This window comes from Felis catus, chromosome E2 (assembly GCF_018350175.1).
Source record: "Felis catus isolate Fca126 chromosome E2, F.catus_Fca126_mat1.0, whole genome shotgun sequence".
Lineage (NCBI taxonomy): Eukaryota > Metazoa > Chordata > Mammalia > Carnivora > Felidae > Felis > Felis catus.
The window spans coordinates 38,157,481-38,177,321 of NC_058382.1; the positions used below are offsets into that span (position 1 = coordinate 38,157,481).

At 36.1% G+C, this 19,841-nt stretch overlaps 1 protein-coding gene across 7 annotated transcripts in view; it reads right to left on the reverse strand.

The window, feature by feature from the left end:
• The window catches only part of CDH8 (cadherin 8), a 362,718-nt gene that overhangs the window by 184,192 nt on the left and 158,685 nt on the right, over positions 1-19,841 (reverse strand). For 6 of the 7 annotated variants that reach the window (XM_019819837.3, XM_023244991.2, XM_003998105.6 and 3 more), the window contains one exon: positions 19,230-19,349. The exons of the other annotated variant lie outside the window; for it this stretch is intronic. In XM_019819837.3, coding sequence (XP_019675396.1) covers positions 19,230-19,349 — 120 coding nt within the window. The remainder of the gene's footprint in view (positions 1-19,229; positions 19,350-19,841) is intronic. 7 annotated transcript variants of the gene reach the window in all.

Genomic DNA, 19,841 nt, shown 5'->3' on the forward strand with positions numbered 1-19,841 from the left:
GCACCATTTTGTTTTCAATGTGTTTTTGTTATTTTAGCATCTAACCGTTCAGCTCCTGTGTCAACATTTACTTGAGGCTTTAAGCATCCTCTATTCTTCAAAAGTATTCTTATCCTTATTCACTCCAAAATATATATGACTAGCCCCTTGTTTAGTTCCCTAAACACTTTGATAAATACCATAAGACCAGATAGAAGCCATTTCCATCACACCTATTATGTTCCAGGTGCTTGCCATAGATAGCATGACCATGGGTGAGTTACTTTATCTCTTTGACCCTCTCTTTGTTAGCAAGAACATTATTGTGCTATCTCCACTCACACGTCAAATTATCAGTGAGGATTCCCTGTCCACACTCCCCTTCTCTGTTACCGAGCCATCAGTCTCTGCCCATATGGATGCCAGCAGGAGCAGACAATAAAAAAATGGACTTTTCTTGTTTATTCATGTTTACCCAGCATCTGACAGGTAGCAGTCTCTCAATATATTTTAATATTTTTCAACAAGTCAAGGCATGAATGATCTTTCCCCATGTAAACTTGTGAGGGATCCCATATAAAAGTAAATACATGCAAGTACATGACTATCTAAAGGGCTCTTTTGAAGATGTGTGGAGGCCTAGTGAGAGCTGATTTTCTCCACTTCTCCCTTTCTATAGTGGAAAATTCTGGCCACAGAAAGCTCAAGAGCCAGAGAAGTACTGTTCTACTTAACAGGGAGATGCATGGTATAATTAATTTACATCTGTGAAACATTCTGAATACCTTAGGATCAAATTACTGTTGTGCTTATTCTCACTCATATATAAATATTTGCAAAGGAAAAAATTCAGCACCCTGACATTTATTGAAATGGTTGCATGGAAGAATGAGACAAGTTGACTCAGAGACAGATGTTGGTAGTCAGCACAGAGGAAGACAGTCCTTGGTAAATGCGACAACCAAAAGTGGTAGAAAAAAATGCAGAAGCCAGAATTTCGTGTGGGTGGAATGGAAGCTGCTTCTGAAGATGCCATTTCCTAGTCAGTTGCTCAGGGATTTGAACATACATCTGGGCCTTCTGGTCCTACACTCTAGGGCCGTCCCACCAAGATAATAAGGGACGGTTTTGTACGTGTCTGTTAAATATGAACAAACCTCACGTTTCCACCCAAATTCATTCTCAACTCAATGGCCTATGTTACCAAAAATTTTTACCTGGTGTGACCCAATATTGATAAATGCAAGATTCAAGGGGGAAGTATTTGGGTTAACGCATGTCTGAAAATTCTAAATACATCAAGTCAGGGAACCTGAAGAGCTCAACGGATATTATTTGCTGTGCACACGAAAAATATTATCTCAGTCAGAATCTTAAGAGCTCTAAATGTAGCTTTGATCATCCACCCTTAAGACATAAAGAATAGGATCTTGAGGTTGTGAAATATCTTAGTGATGGTAGTAAAGTAGTAAATGTGGGAGACAGAAGTTGAATCTAACTCTGACTCCAAAGTCCACATTCAGAACTTCATGCACCATATTGTCTCCCTTGAAATTCTAAACTAGATCGTCACCACCTCGAATCTTAAACACAGTGACCATTCAGAGATTTATCTCTGTTATAAATAAATGTTTATATGTAACACAGAGCTCTTGTTTGTCTTTTGGCTTCCTTTCAGCATATTTTTCAGTTACTTTAGATGACAGCCTTCAATAACTATTTTCCAGAGTGTAGGAGGCACATTACTTTAGAGTTCATATGAAATGTAAATAAGACAAATGCTGTTTTCAAATGTGTTTTCCCCTGTATCTATTTTTAAATATAAGATGATGTCATCTCAGAATAGATTCCATTGTGACAATTCTAATATTTTATTGCTGCAATGTGATATACCTGACGGAAAGAAAATGGAACATGATGGTGAGGCTGCTTCCTTCTGATTATCATAGAGTAACTACAGATATGTATACACATAGTGAGAAAAAGCACACAACCAGTACTACATTTCTAAACATTTTCTTGTTACTCAATTATTAACAAATCCTGTTCAGACCATTTCCTCAAAAGGAAAAAAAAGATTTTTTAAAATATGACTTTCTGAAGTTATTAGGAGGTCATTCTTCTAAGACTGCTACTTTGATGTGGAGTCATCTAAACATAAATGACTTGACTGAAGTTATAGAGTGTTCCTGTAAAAACGTAGAAGTTCCTTAAGTTCTGATAAGTTATTATGAGAAATTTATGGGACTACTTCTTTCCTTGACCTCATTTTTGCAAAAAAAAAAAAAAAAAAAAAAAAAAAAGGAACTGAGGACCAGTGAGTGACCCCAACTCCTTCAACTGCTTAATGTTCTAGCACTTACTATCCAAGGTCTGCTACATACTAAGTTTTTTCTGTTATTACTATTTGTGTATGGGATTGCTAATCTATACGCTGCTGAGAATAAGAGCAAGGGAACCCAATTTGCATTTTGTTTCATCACGTAAATACAGTCATTATTATCAGTTCCATTTATAGTCCATGAATGGATTTGTTATTAAATAGAAAATTAGGCAATCTCAATTCCTGTCTTTAAGAGATCCACAGGTGTCAGAGTGCAAAGGTAGCTGTTAAGATAGATAATACCACAGCAACATTATTAAAGTTAATGGGACGGAAAAGAAAGTTCTAATAGTACTCTGTCACACACAATAAAATTTTACCGCTCATGGAAACTACTTTTAAAGAAACTCTCCAGATATATAGATAGATAGATAGATAGATAGATAGATAGATCTATCTAATTATGGCTATGTTTACATTTACCAACCAGTTCAACCCTGTTAACCTTATGAACACTAAGATTACTAATTTACTGAATTCCCTATTTCTGCTCCTTGTGGTCATATATAACATCCTACCTTGTAATAAAACAATCACATATAAGATTTTGAATGGAAAATTATACATAATCACAAATTGTGAAGTGACTCTAGTCTAACTCTTAAACCATTAAAAAAATTATTTTTGCTTTATTTTTATATAGCCACATGTTCCTTAGTCCCTGCCTATGGGAAGTCAAAACTATTGTCTCTTTCACTTGATCTAAGCACAGTATCAGGCACATACAAATTTGAAAAATCTGTTTATTCTATAAATGTTGATTAAACCTAGTAGAAATATCCATTTATTTCCAAATTATAACCACAAAATGTTCTAACTAGAAGGGGACAAAGACCAGTCCTGATACTCAAAATTCCTTCTGAATCAGGGTTTCACCCCAAGTAAAAAGTCCTCCTGGTATTTTTTTTTTAAAGAAAGACATTCTCTTGAGACTAATTAATTTTTGCAAGTATCTCTATTTTAGACTTCCTTATCCAATATTCTAGTACCATCCATATTCATATTCATCTAAACCAATTATTCTCACTATCCAAAATGTTTTTTCCACTTTCCTTTCTTGAAATTCAGCCCAATCTTTCAAATTACTACAACAACAACAACAACAATAAATCAATTATCGCATTCCCTTACAAGTTTTTTTTTTCATGACATTTCGGACAATAAATAAGAAATATCCAATTGATATATTTATAATGTAATTATTTATGTTGACATCTCTCTAGTTGTTCCATAAGCTCCATGAAGTCAGGGCCATGTCTACCTCATCCATCATTTTGTCCCTGAAAGTGGAGGTAATCAATAAATATTTATTTACTGAATTTAAAATAAATGTTAATCTAACTGAGGGCATTAAATACTTTACAGTCTCTTTCTTCTTTTCCTTTTTTTTTTCCTGATCACATTTGCTTTTTACCATTCCTCACCCCACCCCACAACCTTAATCCTCTCTGTTAAGAGACAGAAAGCCTAATGTAGCAGAGCTTGAAATCAGACAGATGAGGTAGAGAAATCAGCTCTTTTACTACCTGGGTATCTTCCAGAAATCAATTTTCCCAGAGCTTTTCTTTTCTTTATGTAAAGTGAGGATCATAGCACCCACTGCACATGGTTACTAAGACAACAATGACAAATGGCATATACTAGATAATCAATAACTGGTACCTTCTTTTGATTTTCTGAACAGACTATAATGTCCAGAGTTATATGCTACTGTAATGAGTTAAAGGCCCCTGCTTCTGGAAGAAGAAAAGTTCAAATGACCTGAAATGTGGGCACATCCTGTGTCTCTAGTCTGTTATCAGCAATGTCATACCTCCTGTTCTTAAATAATCAGATGATTAGATGCTGATATATGTTAAATATGAGAACAGAGCACAAAGATATAAGCTTCTTAAGAGTTTCCATTTTCAAACCCCCAATATCCAGTGATCTAAAGTTGACCATACCCAAATCCTTCTGAAGATGACCATTTTCTAGGCACGCTCATCCTTGACTTTGTTGTCTATGTTTACTGGTTGATTTATCGTATGTTCTTGAACAACTCTCATGAGACAGGAAAAGTGCCAGGCACTAGGGTGTATGGTGAGTATTAGACAAGATCCCCACACTTATCGTTGAAATTCTTCCTTTTTTGGGCTAGTATCCAAAATCTATAAAGAGCTCACCAAACTCCACACCCAAAAAATAAATAACCCAGTGAAGAAATGGGCAGAAAACATGAATAGACACTTCTCTAAAGAAGACATCCGGATGGCCAACAGGCACATGAAAAGATGCTCAACATCGTTCCTCATCAGGGAAATACAAATCAAAACCACACTCAGATATCACCTCACGCCAGTCAGAGTGGCCAAAATGAACAAATCAGGAGACTATAGATGCTGGAGAGGATGTGGAGAAACGGGAACCCTCTTGCACTGTTGGTGGGAATGCAAATTGGTAAAGCCACTCTGGAAAACAGTGTGGAGGTTCCTCAGAAAATTAAAAATAGACCTATCCTATGACCCAGCAAAAGCACTGCTAGGAATTTACCCAAGGGATACAGGAGTACTGATGCATAGGGGCACTTGGACCCCAATGTTTATAGGAGCACTCTCAACAATAGCCAAATTATGGAAGGAGCCTAGATGTCCATCAACTGATGATTGGATAAAAAAATTGTGGTTTATATACACAATGGAGTACTACATGGCAATGAGAAAGAATGAAATATGGCCTTTTGTAGCAACATGGATGGAACTGGAGAGTGTGATGCTAGATGAAATAAGCCATACAGAGAAAGACAGATACCATATGGTTTCACTCTTATGTGGATCCTGAGAAACTTAACAGAGACCCATCGGGGGGGGGGGGGGGGGAAGGAAAAAAAAAGAGGTTAGAGTGGAAGAGAGCCAAAGGATAGGAGACTCTTAAAAACTGAGAACAAACTGAGGGTTGATGGGGGGTGGGAGGGAGGGGAGGGTGGGTGATGGGTATTGAGGAGGGCACCTTTTGGGATGAGCACTGGGTGTTGTATGGAAACCAATTTGACAATAAACTTCATATAGTGGGGAAAAAAAGAAATTCTTCCTTTTTTAACTCTCTTTCTCAAAAAAAATTATGATATCTCATGTTTTAGCCCAGAAGAAATAATTTCACAGAGATGTTTCTGGAATATGACTTACAAGGAAACAGATGAAGTATTTGTACATTTCTCCTCCTACAGCCACTTAGTGAATTCCTATTCACACATCAGAACCTATCACAGAGACTACTTTTACCTTAAGTGAGAGGGGTGTCCAATATTAACTAATCCCCTCTCTGAGCTTCCAATAATTACATATACAGTCATAGACAAAATTTTATGATGTTTAACTCTGTTTTCCAGACAAGGAAATTTGAACATTAGATAATTCTTTTGGGGGGAGGTATATCTAAAGTCAGACTTACCACAATATTTAAAAACAATTATTGAATTTCCATGATATGTTTAGTATAATCTTAGGTAATCTTAAATGTTGGGTTATGGAGTTAGACCTAAAGGATGGAGGGTAGTATATAAAACCTGCTATACTAACACAAAAAACACCAGACATTATACATATGCATTTTTGATGTAAGAGTTGTCAAAATGTACGTTATCTTGGATACTGATTAATCTTTGACATTCTTAGATAAACCATGTTTTCCTATAAAATCAATGCAAATACAGTTTTGTCCTTCTTCACGAAGTCATTTTGAACTAGTCCAAATAAAACTCAAAGCTATATTTCAAAGGAGAGAAAGAATATCACCATAGAGATAGAAATTACAGTTTAATTCTGCAGGGACATGATACATAGTAAGCTGGAAAAATCCTTGATCCTAGCTGGTCTGCTCAGGTTGAATGGATGTCATTGCGAATAAGTATTTGCTTTTGCTTCCACTTAAATCCATCCCAAAGCACCCCAGTGTGACAGCATGTGTTACATGTTGAGGAGTCTGGGTGGTTCATAGTCTTTCTGTTCACTGTGCACATCTAAAGACCTTGGTTTCTCTAAAAATGCATCTTTTCAACCTCAGTTACAGTCAGCACTGGACAGCTCCCTCTGGACTTAAAAAGTGTTTGTCCAAAGGTGTAAGTGACATGACATGACACTATTTTTATTTACCCAAATATATTTAATTATTCTATGTTCTTGGGGTAGAGACATTGTTTTTAGTAATCATAAAGCAATTAATCTGACCACAAAACTTACTCAACCTATTTCACCTCCCATAGGAGATTCCAAGCAAGAAAATAAATGATTGTTAAGTTAGTGTGTGCATGCAGACAGCTGTCATGCTCATTGGGGATATGAGGAGTTAATCATCAGCAAAACTGGGGAGGGGTAGAATTTGTTGGGAATACTATCTATAAACGTTGAGTAGATTAGGATAATGATCTATTAGATATTTAAAATTAAATTTTGTCATCATTATCATCAACACAGTGAAGTTTAGACTTAGGTACAGGTAGAATTACATGCTTTAGATTCTCATTACTCATTCATTAAATTATTCATTCATTCATTAGTTCCACAAATATTTATTGTGATCTATATGTACCAAACACTTGTTACCTGTTTGACTTAGTGTATCATTAAACCTCAAAGATCCTCATAATCCTCATCTTGTAAGAATTTATCTTAAAATAGCTACTTTATATGATATATGAATTAAATAAGAAATAAAGACACTGGCACATAGTTTGTGAACGCCTATGATTTTTACTCAATATCCACTGCTGGCTCTTCTACCTGAAATATAAGCAACATAAAAAAGGCAACTGTTTTTCTCTATCTTCCCATTTGGCCTAAAACAAGCAAACTCACACACTGATACTTTCCTCCCCTCTTTAGTTGCTCTGAACATATGTGTGCCTGTGTGTGTGTGTGTGTGTGTGTGTGTGTGTGTGCACGCACACCTATGCGTGCACCATTATGTTTGAAAAATATGTCTCTCTGCTTGCATTCTTTCCTGTAAAATTATAGAAATCGATGAACTTCACTATTAAGGAAACACAAATAGAATGAAGAGTGCAACAGGAGGATATCCTCACAGGTGAGAAAATTACTCTTTGGCTCCCTTCCAAATCCTCCTGTCTATTGACTTCAAGCCTGACTTCTTCATGGAGAGTCCTTGTCCTTCCTTCCAGGAGACTTAAAAGAGACTCCACATGTTATATAAGAAGCCATCCCCGTCCCTTCCCCATTACTAGCCACCCACTTCATAGGAAGACCTGATGTAGAGTATTCTGTAATTTTTAAAAGCAAGTCAGCTGTGTGATAGGTGGAGATGCCTCAGCTTTTGGCCAGCATGTAGGAAAGGGTTTTTATCCCTTATGATGTAACTTCCTTAGGCAACTGGAAATGCCACCTCCCGCATTTCCATGGCATTCTTACCTTTCAGTCAAACTTTCCACTCCAAATCCAGTAGTTTCAATAGAAATGGGTGTCTTGTATTTAACAATGCAGAAATACTTTTCTATCTACCATTAACGCAAACAAAATCTTTGGGTTGCTCTAAGTAGAAATATCCTACCCAAAATCATTTTTCTTGATTCAATAAAAATAAAAATTAATAATATTAAAGGAACTCTCAGTTTGCAGAGATCAAAAGCAAAGTATGGAATATGTGCTTCCTTAACCCCAATATTATGGATGCTGGAAATGGCAATGATATCGGTGTTTTTTAATATTGGATATTTAGTCCCAAGAGGTGATGGTACCATGCAAAATCATGCAGAAAATTAGTGGGAACTTGGATTTTTAAATTCTGGTATAAATTTATTTCATACAGAACAATCTCTTAAGGGAAAAACAAAACAAAAACAAAAAAAACTTCTGATACCTCTAAGTGAAAACTATTTAATTTCTCAGTATCACCGCAATATCCAATTTTTTTTTCACGTGACCACATATACCTTTGATTTCCTCTTGCTGTAAGGCTTTATTTAACAGTTTACCCTATTAATCACTGGTTAAAGTGCCACCATTTTCTCAGAACACAGCCTTTTAAAAGGTTCCCTTGTTCTTCTCTTTCTACCGTTTGCTTAGGTGGCAATTTGCTCCATCCCTGTATCATGAATTCTGGCACGTGTTCTATGTTATCACACCATTGAAGTTGTCGATATACATCTCTTTTTAGGATTTACCATACACAACATTGCACCCTTGATGCCCAGAACATGACCTATCAGAGTGTTGACAGTAAATATTGATTGATGTGCATTACAAAGACATTCTCACTTAACTCATATCTTAGTATTGCTGGTCTGCCTGAATTTATCTGAATATTTCTTCTCAAAGATCTGCACTAAGAACATTCTTTGGCTGGTCCCTTTGGCAATGAAAATGATAATCCACCCAATCCTGATGTTTTAAAAAGAGACCCCGTGTGTTTGCAATTTATCACTTTGACTCAGAATGCATAAAAATGACTCAATTCCATGAAGGCATTTCATAAAGACTCCATGTGTTATCTTGATTTTTCTAAAAGAGAACCATTTATTATATGGATTTTTTTTTCCCAAAGAGTATTTTTTTCCTTAGCGCATTTTTTACAGGTTCTACTGAGACAAATGTTATTTGTATCCAACGAAGAACGATGTTCTGAGTTTCAAAAAAAAAGGTCAATGATTTAAGTTAGCTTATTTTTAAGCAGGTCATTTTTTACACTCTTTCTTGCCTAGAGCAACATTTAAACTGTCCTGCAATTTTACCTTGGTTTCTGCGGATAATTAAGCATTTATCATTCACTTGCCTTGCATTTCATTTAGACTTTCCATCTTCAATCACTTAGGATAGACTGCAACTGTTTTCTCACTGCTGTCCTTAAACTGGTGCTTTTTAAATAGATGCCACATTTCTCCCTGTCTTTGCTCACAATGTTGTAAGCAAACATATGGTATTGAGGGTAGCATGAAGGGGAAAACAAAAAAAGAAGGTACTTATAGAATACAAATAAGCTATTTTCAGCCTTTTGAAGCTATTCATAAAAAATGATAATTCATTTTACAATTACTATTGCTTACATCTTCTTTGACACCGAACTGCCTCCTATGTCTAGGTATGAAGTATATCTGGACTTTGCAAGATCTATAGGTCCCTTTCTTCTACACCAATGATAGACCTAGGGCTCAGCTACACTGCTTGGAAGTCAGATGGGAATATAGGAGACTGTTGAAAAACTGGAGACTGATATCAGACAGGCTGACTTAGAATCTTCCTTCAAGCCCCTTGTGTAAAAAAATATCAATTTTAACCCTCATTCCATTCTCTCATAAGTAAAACTGAGATGGTATGAGAAACTATCTCAAAATACTGTGTGCAATAAATTAAATTTGATAATGCATGCAAACCCATTTAGCACAATGCCAAGAACATAATAGGTGTTCAATAAATGAAGACTTTAGGTTTACATTCTTGTCATTCTTCCTGTTTTTGTTATAATTTGACAGGGAATTTTATTGATAGATGTGGAAAGCATTTTACCTCTCTCTCTGAAATATAATTCTGTCATTTGTAGCATGGAGACAGAAATTCTTCCCTCTACAGTCTGGCTTATTGTTCTGTCCACCTAGAAAACTGTGGAAACACACCAATACTTTCCTTTGCATGTTTTTGTTGTTGTTGTTGTTGTTGTTATCATTATTATCACAGTGACCTCTCTCGAATAAGAGGATATATTAATAACCATTCCTTCCTTGTGTGATGGCCCTTTTCTATCTCAACATGTGATCTTGAATTAAATCTGAGCAAGAGTTTATCACAGTCTCAAGGCTCATTTTTGCAAGTACAAGAATAGCACTGTGTTGGCTAGACACTTAGGACATAGTATGAGACTTGGAAATGGCATGAATTTTAGCTCTAAGTGAATCTCAACAACAACCACAACAAAACTACATCTGGGGTTACAGTAGGGCTACTCCCACCATAGGAACAAATAGAAGGAATATAGACTAAAAACCAATCTGCATTCCCTACCTGGTTTATCACACATCTTCTCTATGAGTTATAGCAAGCTTTTCTCTTTCTATTAATCCATTCCTGCCTTCTACCCCATTCCATCCATCCTTTGCTTTTCTTTTCCTTGTCTTCCTATTTAAAATCCTTACTGAAGGACTTCCAGGTGCCATACATTCTGCTGGGCATAGGGACGTATAAGGAACAAATCTGGCAAGCTCCATTCCTTCATGGATTATACATTCTAGCATTAGAACTAACTTCAAAATATAAAAAAAAATCAATATGTAAGATAATTACTGATTATGATAAGCTGAAATAATATAAAAAGCAAAACAAATGGCAAATCTTTCTGTAATCTCAAATTTATTCCTGAAACAAGAGAAGGAGTGCTCCCTGAGGTAGAGAGATTGAGGTGTTATGGCAACAGAAAATAATTCCATTAAGTTGTATGTAACAAGTAAGGGGATAGCAGAACTTCTCTTTTCCAAAGTCCAGAGTTCTGTTCTTAACATTCTTGTGAAGATAAAATAAGACACATAGGGGATTTTTTGTCTCCTGTGCTCTGTTTTTTTTTATTATTATTAAAAATACTCTAGTATCAATAACTTGATGACAGTTGCCATTGGGCAATCTTCTTTATAAATTTCATAAATATGTTCAAGTCCCATAGCCTGCTCAAAGGATGCTCACTGTCACAATACTGATTATAGCTACAAGTCTGGCTCTTGCTGGTAAGGCCAGAATCCTGATAAAAAATGAACTGAGGACAGGACCAGATGCGTTTGTGGGTTATTCTAATTCTACTAAACACTTAATAACGAAATTATAGTAATTCTCTATAATCTCATCTAGAGGACAGAAGCAGAAGAAATACTTCTTAATTCATTCTATGAGGCCACCACTACCCTAATACCAAAATCATATGACATTCTAAGAAATGATAACTATAAACAAATATCTGTAAAAAACACAGATATGAAATCTTCAGCAAAATATTAATAAATTGAATCCAAAAATAGTATATGTCATGGCCAAATGAGATTTATCCAAGATATGCCAAACTGAGTCAATACCCAAAAATCAATAAAATCTATCACATCAACAGATTAAAAACAGAACAATCAGATGATCATATCAGTAGGTGAAGAAACAGTATTTGACAAAATCTAACTCTCATTCATGATTTAAAACTCTTAGTAACATAGGAACATAAGGGAACTTTTCAACTCAGTTAAGACTATCTGCAAAAACCCTACAACTAATAGCATACATAAAGGTGAAAACCTTGAAGATTTCCTACTAAAATCAGGTCCAAGACAAGGATGTTCCTTCTCACCACTTCTTTTCAACATCATGCTGGTAAGTCCTTACTAATACAAGAAGACAAGGAAAGGAATAAAAGGTACACAGATTGGGAAAGAAGACATAAAATGTTCATTGTTCACATATGGCATGATCATCTATGCAGAAAGTCCAAAAAAATCGACAGAAATAAAAACAACAAAACCTTCGGGAACTCATAATAAACTAGAGCAAGGCTGCAGGATACAAAGCCAATGTTTTCCTATATAAAAATGATAAATTTGAAATTAAAAACACCATACGTTTTATGTTAGCACCCCCAAAACTAAAGTACTTAAATATAAACCCAACAAATATGTACAAGATCTATATGAGGAAAAACAGCAAACTTCCAATGAATGAAATAAAAGAATAACTAAAAAATGGAAAGATATTCCATGTTCGTCAACAGAAAGACTCAGAAACATCTGGATGTCAGTTCTTCCCAGCTTGATGTAGAGATTCAATGCAATACTAATCAAAATATCAGCAAATTATTTTATGGATATCAACAAACTGATTCTGAAGTTTATATAGAGAGGTAAAGACCCAGAACAGCCAACAAAATACTAAGGGAGAACAGATTAGAAAGACTGATGCTTCCTGACTTCAAGACTTACCACAGAGCTGCCGTATTCAAGACAGTGTGGTATAGGTGACAGGACAAACAAATAGGTCAACGAAATAGAATAGAAAGCCCATAATGGGATTACATAAACAACATCAACTGAACTTTGACAAAGGAGCAAAGGCAATGCAGTGGAGTAGAGATAATCTCTTCAACAAATGATGCTGGATAGCCACATGCAAAAACAAAACAGAATCCAGATACAGACCTTACACCCTTCACAAATATTAACTCAAAATGGATCACAGTCCTAAATGTAAAACACAAAACTATAAAACTCCCAGACAATAGGAGAAAATCTAGATGACCTTGCACATGACCATGACTTTTTTTTTTTAACGTTTATTTATTTTTGGGACAGAGAGAGACAGAGTATGAATGGGGGAGGGTCAGAGAGAGAGGGAGACAGAGAATCTGAAACAGGCTCCAGGCTCTGAGCCATCAGCACAGAGCCTGACGCGGGGCTTGAACTCACGAACTACGAGATCATGACCTGAGCCGAAGTCGGACGCTTAACTGACTGAGCCACCCAGGCGCCCTGACCATGACTTTTTAGATATAATACCAGAGGCACAAACCAAGAAAGAAGTGGTAAGCTAGATTTGATTAAAACTTAAAATCCCTGGTCTGTAAAAGGTACTGTATTTCACTGAATGAAAAGGCAAGTCACAAATTTGGAGAAGATGTTTGCAAAAAACATATCTGACAAAGGACTGCTACCTAAAATACACAAAGAACTCTTAAAACTAAACAATAAGAAAACAAAGGGCCTAGTTTTTAAAAATATATGTCAAAGACGGGGGTGCCTGGGTGGCTCAGTCGGCTGGGCGTCTGACTTCCACTCCGGTCATGATCTCAGGTCTGTGAGTTCGAGCTCCGCATCGGCTCTGTGCTGACAGCTCAGAGCCTGGAGCCTGTTTCAGATTCTGTCTCTCTCTCTCTCTCTGACCCTCCCCCGTTCATGCTGTCTCTCTCTCTGTCTCAAAAATAAATAAACGTTAAAATTTTTTTTAATTTAAAAATTTCAAAATATATGTCAAAGACCTTAACAGACACCAAAAGAACACATAGAGGTGCCAAATACACTTACAACAAGATTCACTACATCACATGTCTTCAGGGAAATGTAAATTAAAGTAATGAAATACCACTACGCATCTATTATAATGGCCCAAATCTGGAACACTGGCAATATCAAATTTAGGTGAGGAAATGGCAGCAACAGGAACTTGCATTCATACTGGCTGGAATGCAAAATGGTACAGATACTTTAGGAGACAATGTGGAGGTTTCTTACAAAATTAAATATACTCTCACCATACAATTCTGCAGTTGCACTCTGTGGTATTTACTCCAAGGAGTTGAAAGCTTATATCATCATGAAAACCTGCACATCGATGTTTATAGCAGCCTAATTCATAATTTGCAAAACATGGAAGGACTAAGAAGTCCGAGAGCCAATGAATGGGTAAATACACTGTGATCTACCCAGAGAAGGAATATTATTTAACTCTTAAAAAAATGAGTGATCGATGGCAATCAAAAAGAATGAAATCTTGCCATTTGCAACTTACCAATCCAACAGTAGATGGAACTGGAGGGTATTATGCTAAGCAAAATTAGTCAGAGAAAGACAAATATCATATAACTTCACTTATCTGAGGTCTTTAAGATACAAAACAGATGAACATAAGGGAAGGAAAGCAAAAATAAAATAAAAACAGGGAGAGGGACAAAATATAACAGGCTCTCAAATATGGTGAAAAGCAGAGTGTTCCTGGAGGGGTTGTAGGAGGGGAGGATGAGCTAAATGGGTAAGGGGCATTAAGGATTCTACTCCTGAAATCATTGTTGCACTATATGCTAACTAACTTGGATGTAAATGAAAAAAAATAAATTAAATGGTAAAAAATAAAAATAATAAAATTTTAAAAATGAGTGATCAAGTCATGAAAAAACATGGTGGAAACTCAAATGCATATTTTCAAGTGAAAGAAGGCAATCAAAGAAAACTACATACTCTATATGACATTCTGAAGCAAAACTATGGACACAATAAAAAGATGAGTAGTTGCCAAGGGCTATTAGGGGAGGGATGAACAGAAAGAGCTAAGGATTTTTAGGGCAGTGAAAATATGTATGGTATTACAGTAATATATATCCTTATACTGATATATATCCTTACAATGATACATATCCTTATATATTTGTCTAGATCTATATAATGTACAATACCAAAAATAAACTCGAAGGCAAACTATGGATTTGAGTGATTATTATGTGTCAATGTAGGTTTATCCTTGGTAAAAGTGTACTGTGCTGGTGAAAAATACTGGTAATGGGCAAGACTATGCATTTGTGGGGCAAAGGATATATGAGACATCTCTGTCCCTCTCTCTCAATTATATTCTAAACCAAATACTGCTCTAAACATTTTAAGTCTTTAAATTTCTTTTTAAATTAAGGAGAAACAATTGTTTCAAAATTATTACCAAAATACAAATTTCACTATCCTGGTTCTGTAACAACAATAATAACAATAAAAAAGGAACTGAAGGGGACACCCAGGTGGCTCGGTTGGATGAGCATTGGACTTTGGCTAAAGTCACGATCTCACTGTTCATGGGTTCAAACCCCATGTAGGGCTCTGTGCTGACAGCTCAGAGCCTGGAGCCTGATTTGGATTCTGTGTCTCCCTGTCTCTCTGCCCCTTCCCTGCTCACCCTGCTCATACTCACCCCCCCCACCCCCCCCACTCTCTCTTTCTCTCTCAAAAATACAGAAACATTAAAAAAAAAAAAGGAACTGAACAATTCCACAGTAGAAATGTGTATTGGTATTTAAACCAACATATTCTGTCTCAGTTATTTTGCATCTCTTCCTGAAGTCATGGACAGACCAACTATGTACAGCGTTGGCATCTATGAGAGTTGTAGGGGTATATAGGTCTTTTGTAATGAATTTGGGCTCATCCCTGAATATTTCTTTATTTTTCTAGAATTTAGATCCCTAGGTCAAAATTAGTGAACATTCCTTTTTTTTTCTTTTTTTCTTTTTTCTTTTTTTTGTTTTGTTTATTTAATTTTGAGAGAGAGAGAGATAGAGAGAGAGCACACGAGCACAAAGTAGGGGTGAGGCAGAGATAGAGGGAGACACAGAATCCGAAGCAGGCTCCAGGCTCTGAGCTGTCAGCACAGAGCCCGATGCAGGGCCCAAATTCACGAGCTGTGAGATGACCTCAGCCGAAATCAGACGGTTAACTGGCCAAGCCACTATGGCGCCCCTAAAATTAGTGGACATTCTTAATGGTTTTGATACATAGCCTTCAATTTTTTCAATAAATGTAATTATTAATACTTTTACTATTAGGTTTTGACTAAGTAATTTACCAAGCACATATTAATCCTACACATTACTGTTTTAAACATCACATTTGCTGACTTGATAGGGCAAATTTATTTACTCTTTTGTGTTTGCAACATGTTGTGACAGCCACAGAGAACCACTGCTTGGATTTCTCTTCAACAAAAAATTTGCCTAAGAGTATACTTAGCTGACATCTTCCAGCTGAAGCACCTTTAGGGTTAGTTTTAGTTTGCAAGTTGAGGACTCTTCCCAGACACATCAGAGCCAAAGACTGAGCATGGCCAGACTGTATTAAAGCCTACCCATGTTTAAAAATTATGGGTTTCTTTTAAGAGCCATTTTTGCTCCAGGGACCCCCATGGGTTTGGCCAAGATGCTGTCAAATCTGCACTGCCTTTCCTGTTCCTCTCTGTTTAACTTGCATGGGTATCAGATCTGCACCGCAGTATGACGGGCTGCCCTGCCTAATCCTGTTTCAGGCCTCTTATGGGCTGGATGTTAATCTTCCTCCCAAAATTCTTATGTTGAAATGTAATCCCCAATGTGATGATATTTGGGGGCAGGGACTTTAAGACACATTGCGATCAGGGGCGCCTAGGTGCCTCAGTCAGTTAAGCGGCCAACTTCGGCTCAGGTCATGATCCCACAGTTCGTGAGTTCAAGTGCCACGTCAGGCCCTGTGCTGACAGCTCAGAGCCTGGAGCCTTCTTCGGATTCTGTGTCTCCCTCTCTCTCTGCCCCTCCCCAGCTCATGCTGCCTCTGCCTCTTTCAAAACTAAATAAACATTTAAAAAACAAAAAGAAAGAAAAAAAAAGAGGCAAGGTGATCACTGTATTAATGCTCATATACAAAGAGACGAGGGAGCTAGCTCGCTCTGTTTTTACAAGAATACAAGAAGTCTGCCACCTGCAACCTGGAAGCGGGCCCTCACTGGAATGCTACCATGCAGGCATCCTGATCTGAGACTTCCAGCCTCAAGAACTGTGAGAAATAAATTTCTGTTTCTTATAAGCCACCTAGTTTAAGGTATTTTGTTATAGCAGCCAGAACTAAGACAGTGCTTTTTTGATCTTTTATAGCCCTTGCCCACTAAGCCACTGCTTCTCCTCATTCTGTCTCAATGTCTTTTCCAGAGGACATAACTGGTACACGTATTTTGGTTGCCAGAAAGTGTATTTACTTTCCATTTGCTCACAAAATAAAAAGCCCAAATGCTCAATGGTCTTTTCCCTTTTTTTCTATATTTTTCTGACATAAAAGTTCTAAAAAGTCTTCTTAATCAATTTATGCATAACATGCCCTTTTCTACCACAAACACTCAAAAAAATTCATACCAGTTTCAAAAATATTTTTAAAAACACAGAGAAAGGGACTCACAAAGCAACTTTAGCTTGTATGGGAACAACTTACACTCTGCTTTCATTTGAACACACCTAAGTGTAATTATGCAGGCATTCACACAAGTGTTTATATTTCACTTGTACATATTTGTGTTGTAGCAAAAGAACTTAGGCTGACTACTGATTACTGAATTTAGCCTCTATTTCCTTCTGCATTGTGTCTGTTTTAGTTTAAAATCTCAACTTCACTCAACCAATATCGATTAAGCAATTTCTATATAAATTCTCAAAGTATCCATTCTCTCCATTTTATTTCCCACAATGGGTTCTGAATAAACTTTCTAAAATATAAAACCAGATAATTTTGTATCTTTCAAATTAGAAACGATAAAGCTAAAATAAATCTATGTTGAGAAAGACACTCATTATGCTGGGTAAAAATGTAAATATTAAATGTTGCTGACATTTGATTAAGCAAATGGCAATAGATGTCAATGAGACTTAAAAGTACCCAAATCCTCTGACTTACTAGGGGACTTTTATCATCTATACCTCATAGTAATTTATTCTTGATATATGAATTATTTAAATGTTATCACCATACTCCCTTGTATTTATGTTGAAAGCAAAAATCTGTCTTCCAAAATGGATTGTGTGATACTCAAAGGCTGACATTAGCCTTTGTGAATTTTTCTCCTTACATTTAATTCAATGTCTGGCCCACAGTGAATGCTGAATACATTTTTGCTGGATTATGCTGGGCCTGTTGAACAAAACGATCCAAGTGGACAAATAGTCAAGGAGCAAAGGAAAAGACGATTCAACTCCACTTAAGCCATCAACACAGTTTTGTTTTACAGAAGCCTCTGTTCCATAATTATTCCCTAGGAAAGTAAAGTTCAAAGATGGCTTTGAAATTAAGGACCTGGGGATGAGTCCCAGTTTTACTCCCAACTCTGTCACTGTGACTTTGGCCAACAGGACATCTCCAGACTTCTCTCTCTCTCCCTCTCTCCCTCCCTCCCTCTCTCCCTCTTTTTTTTCTCTCTCTTTCAGCTGACTGCCTTCTCTGACACTTCCCCTAGGGTCATCAAGGAGCCCAAATGAGATGAAGTTTATAACAGACTTCTCTCTTCTCTGAGGAAGAGTATGTAATTATGCCCCTAATTAATGTCTTTTACAAGAGTTCCTTCCTGTTCCTAAATCTAAATTCAATTTTAAGACATGACCTATTTATATATAAATTGTACTTTTTCTCATTTTTAAATGCATGAGGATTTTACTCTTTGAGTTTAAAAAAAAAAGCAAAGAGAGGCTTTAAATTTTTAATTTATTAATAATTGACTTACTGGTAAGACATGGAAATTTATCTCAATAATACTGAAAACTCATGAATCAGAGAAAATATATTATACCTATACTATACGTAGCTATGTATTGAATTTGTCAATTTGGAAAATTTGCAGACCGAACCACAAGATACAGAATAAAAATTCATGCAAAAGACACTGTTATTAATAATTTTTAAGTGTGCTATAAAAGTTTTGCTTTGTTGTTGAAACTAACTTAATGATTTCTAAAATCTGTACCACCAGATTCAGGATACTGGTTGGGTCGAATACTGGCAATACTTTTATTACTACCACCACCACTAGGTCATAAAGATCTCTAACGGGTAGATATCAGCATCCTGATTTACAAATAAGCAACCTAATAGCAAACATAATAATACCCACCCATTGGATGATTACCACATGTCATGCACTATATGGTCGATATTTATTACCTGATTTGATGTTCATTATAACACTATTAAATAGATTCCATACCCAATTTATAGGTAGGGGAATTGAAACTTAAAAAAGATTTGTAAGTACTACTCACAAAGAATCACAGAGCCAATAAGCAACTGGCTTTATTCTTAAACCTGATATTTAAGTGTGCCTGATGTATAAACACATTTTCCCCCCAGGATGAAAAATGGTGCCAGGCCATCTGTTAAATAGGTGATATTCTATAATGGGTCTGCAATTTGTTTTAATCAGTATCAAAATGATTGTTGGGCTTGCCATGTAGCACACATTGCACAGGAATAACACATTCAAATATTATTGATACAGGCAGTGAAGTACTTAACCATGACATTTCATAATCCAAATCCCAAGAAAAGTGTTTCCCTGAAGCAATAACATGGTAAATAGAATTCAAAATTTAGGCCACAAACCTGTCTCAGGCTCAATGGAAAAATAAGGCTGCCCTTCCAAGATACTATAAACCAACTTTGCACTGTTTCCATAAACTGGGTCATCAGCATCAGTAGCTGTTACATTAGTGACAGACGTACCTAAAAAGAAAGAAAGAAAGAAAGAAAGGAAGGAAGGAAGGAAGAATGAAAGAAAGAGGAAAAAAAGAAGAAAAAGAGGGAGAGAAAAGATAATAATTAACACATTATCCTTTGCCAAGAGCTAAATTTTGCCAAGCATATCATACAGAAATCCATGTGTGGGTATAAGGAAAATAAGAAATCTCTTCAAAAATATGGAGATAAACTACTCTGTCATAACTTCAAAACTATCCAAGTCTTTTAAAAGAACGAGTACTGCTAGGCTGGAACGCTATATAAAGATAACCCTTTTAGAATCAATATTATTTAAGATTCCTTTTTTGTTTTCATTTTAAAGACACCTATCAGATTCATGTGGGCTTTGAGGATATGGAAAGGAAAAATATCAAAAAAACATGAAACACAAAATTAATCATATCACACGTAGCATTTAAGTATTGCAAAACTAAAACTGAAGACACCTGAATAAAATGGCTGCTAGAAAAACTGCAC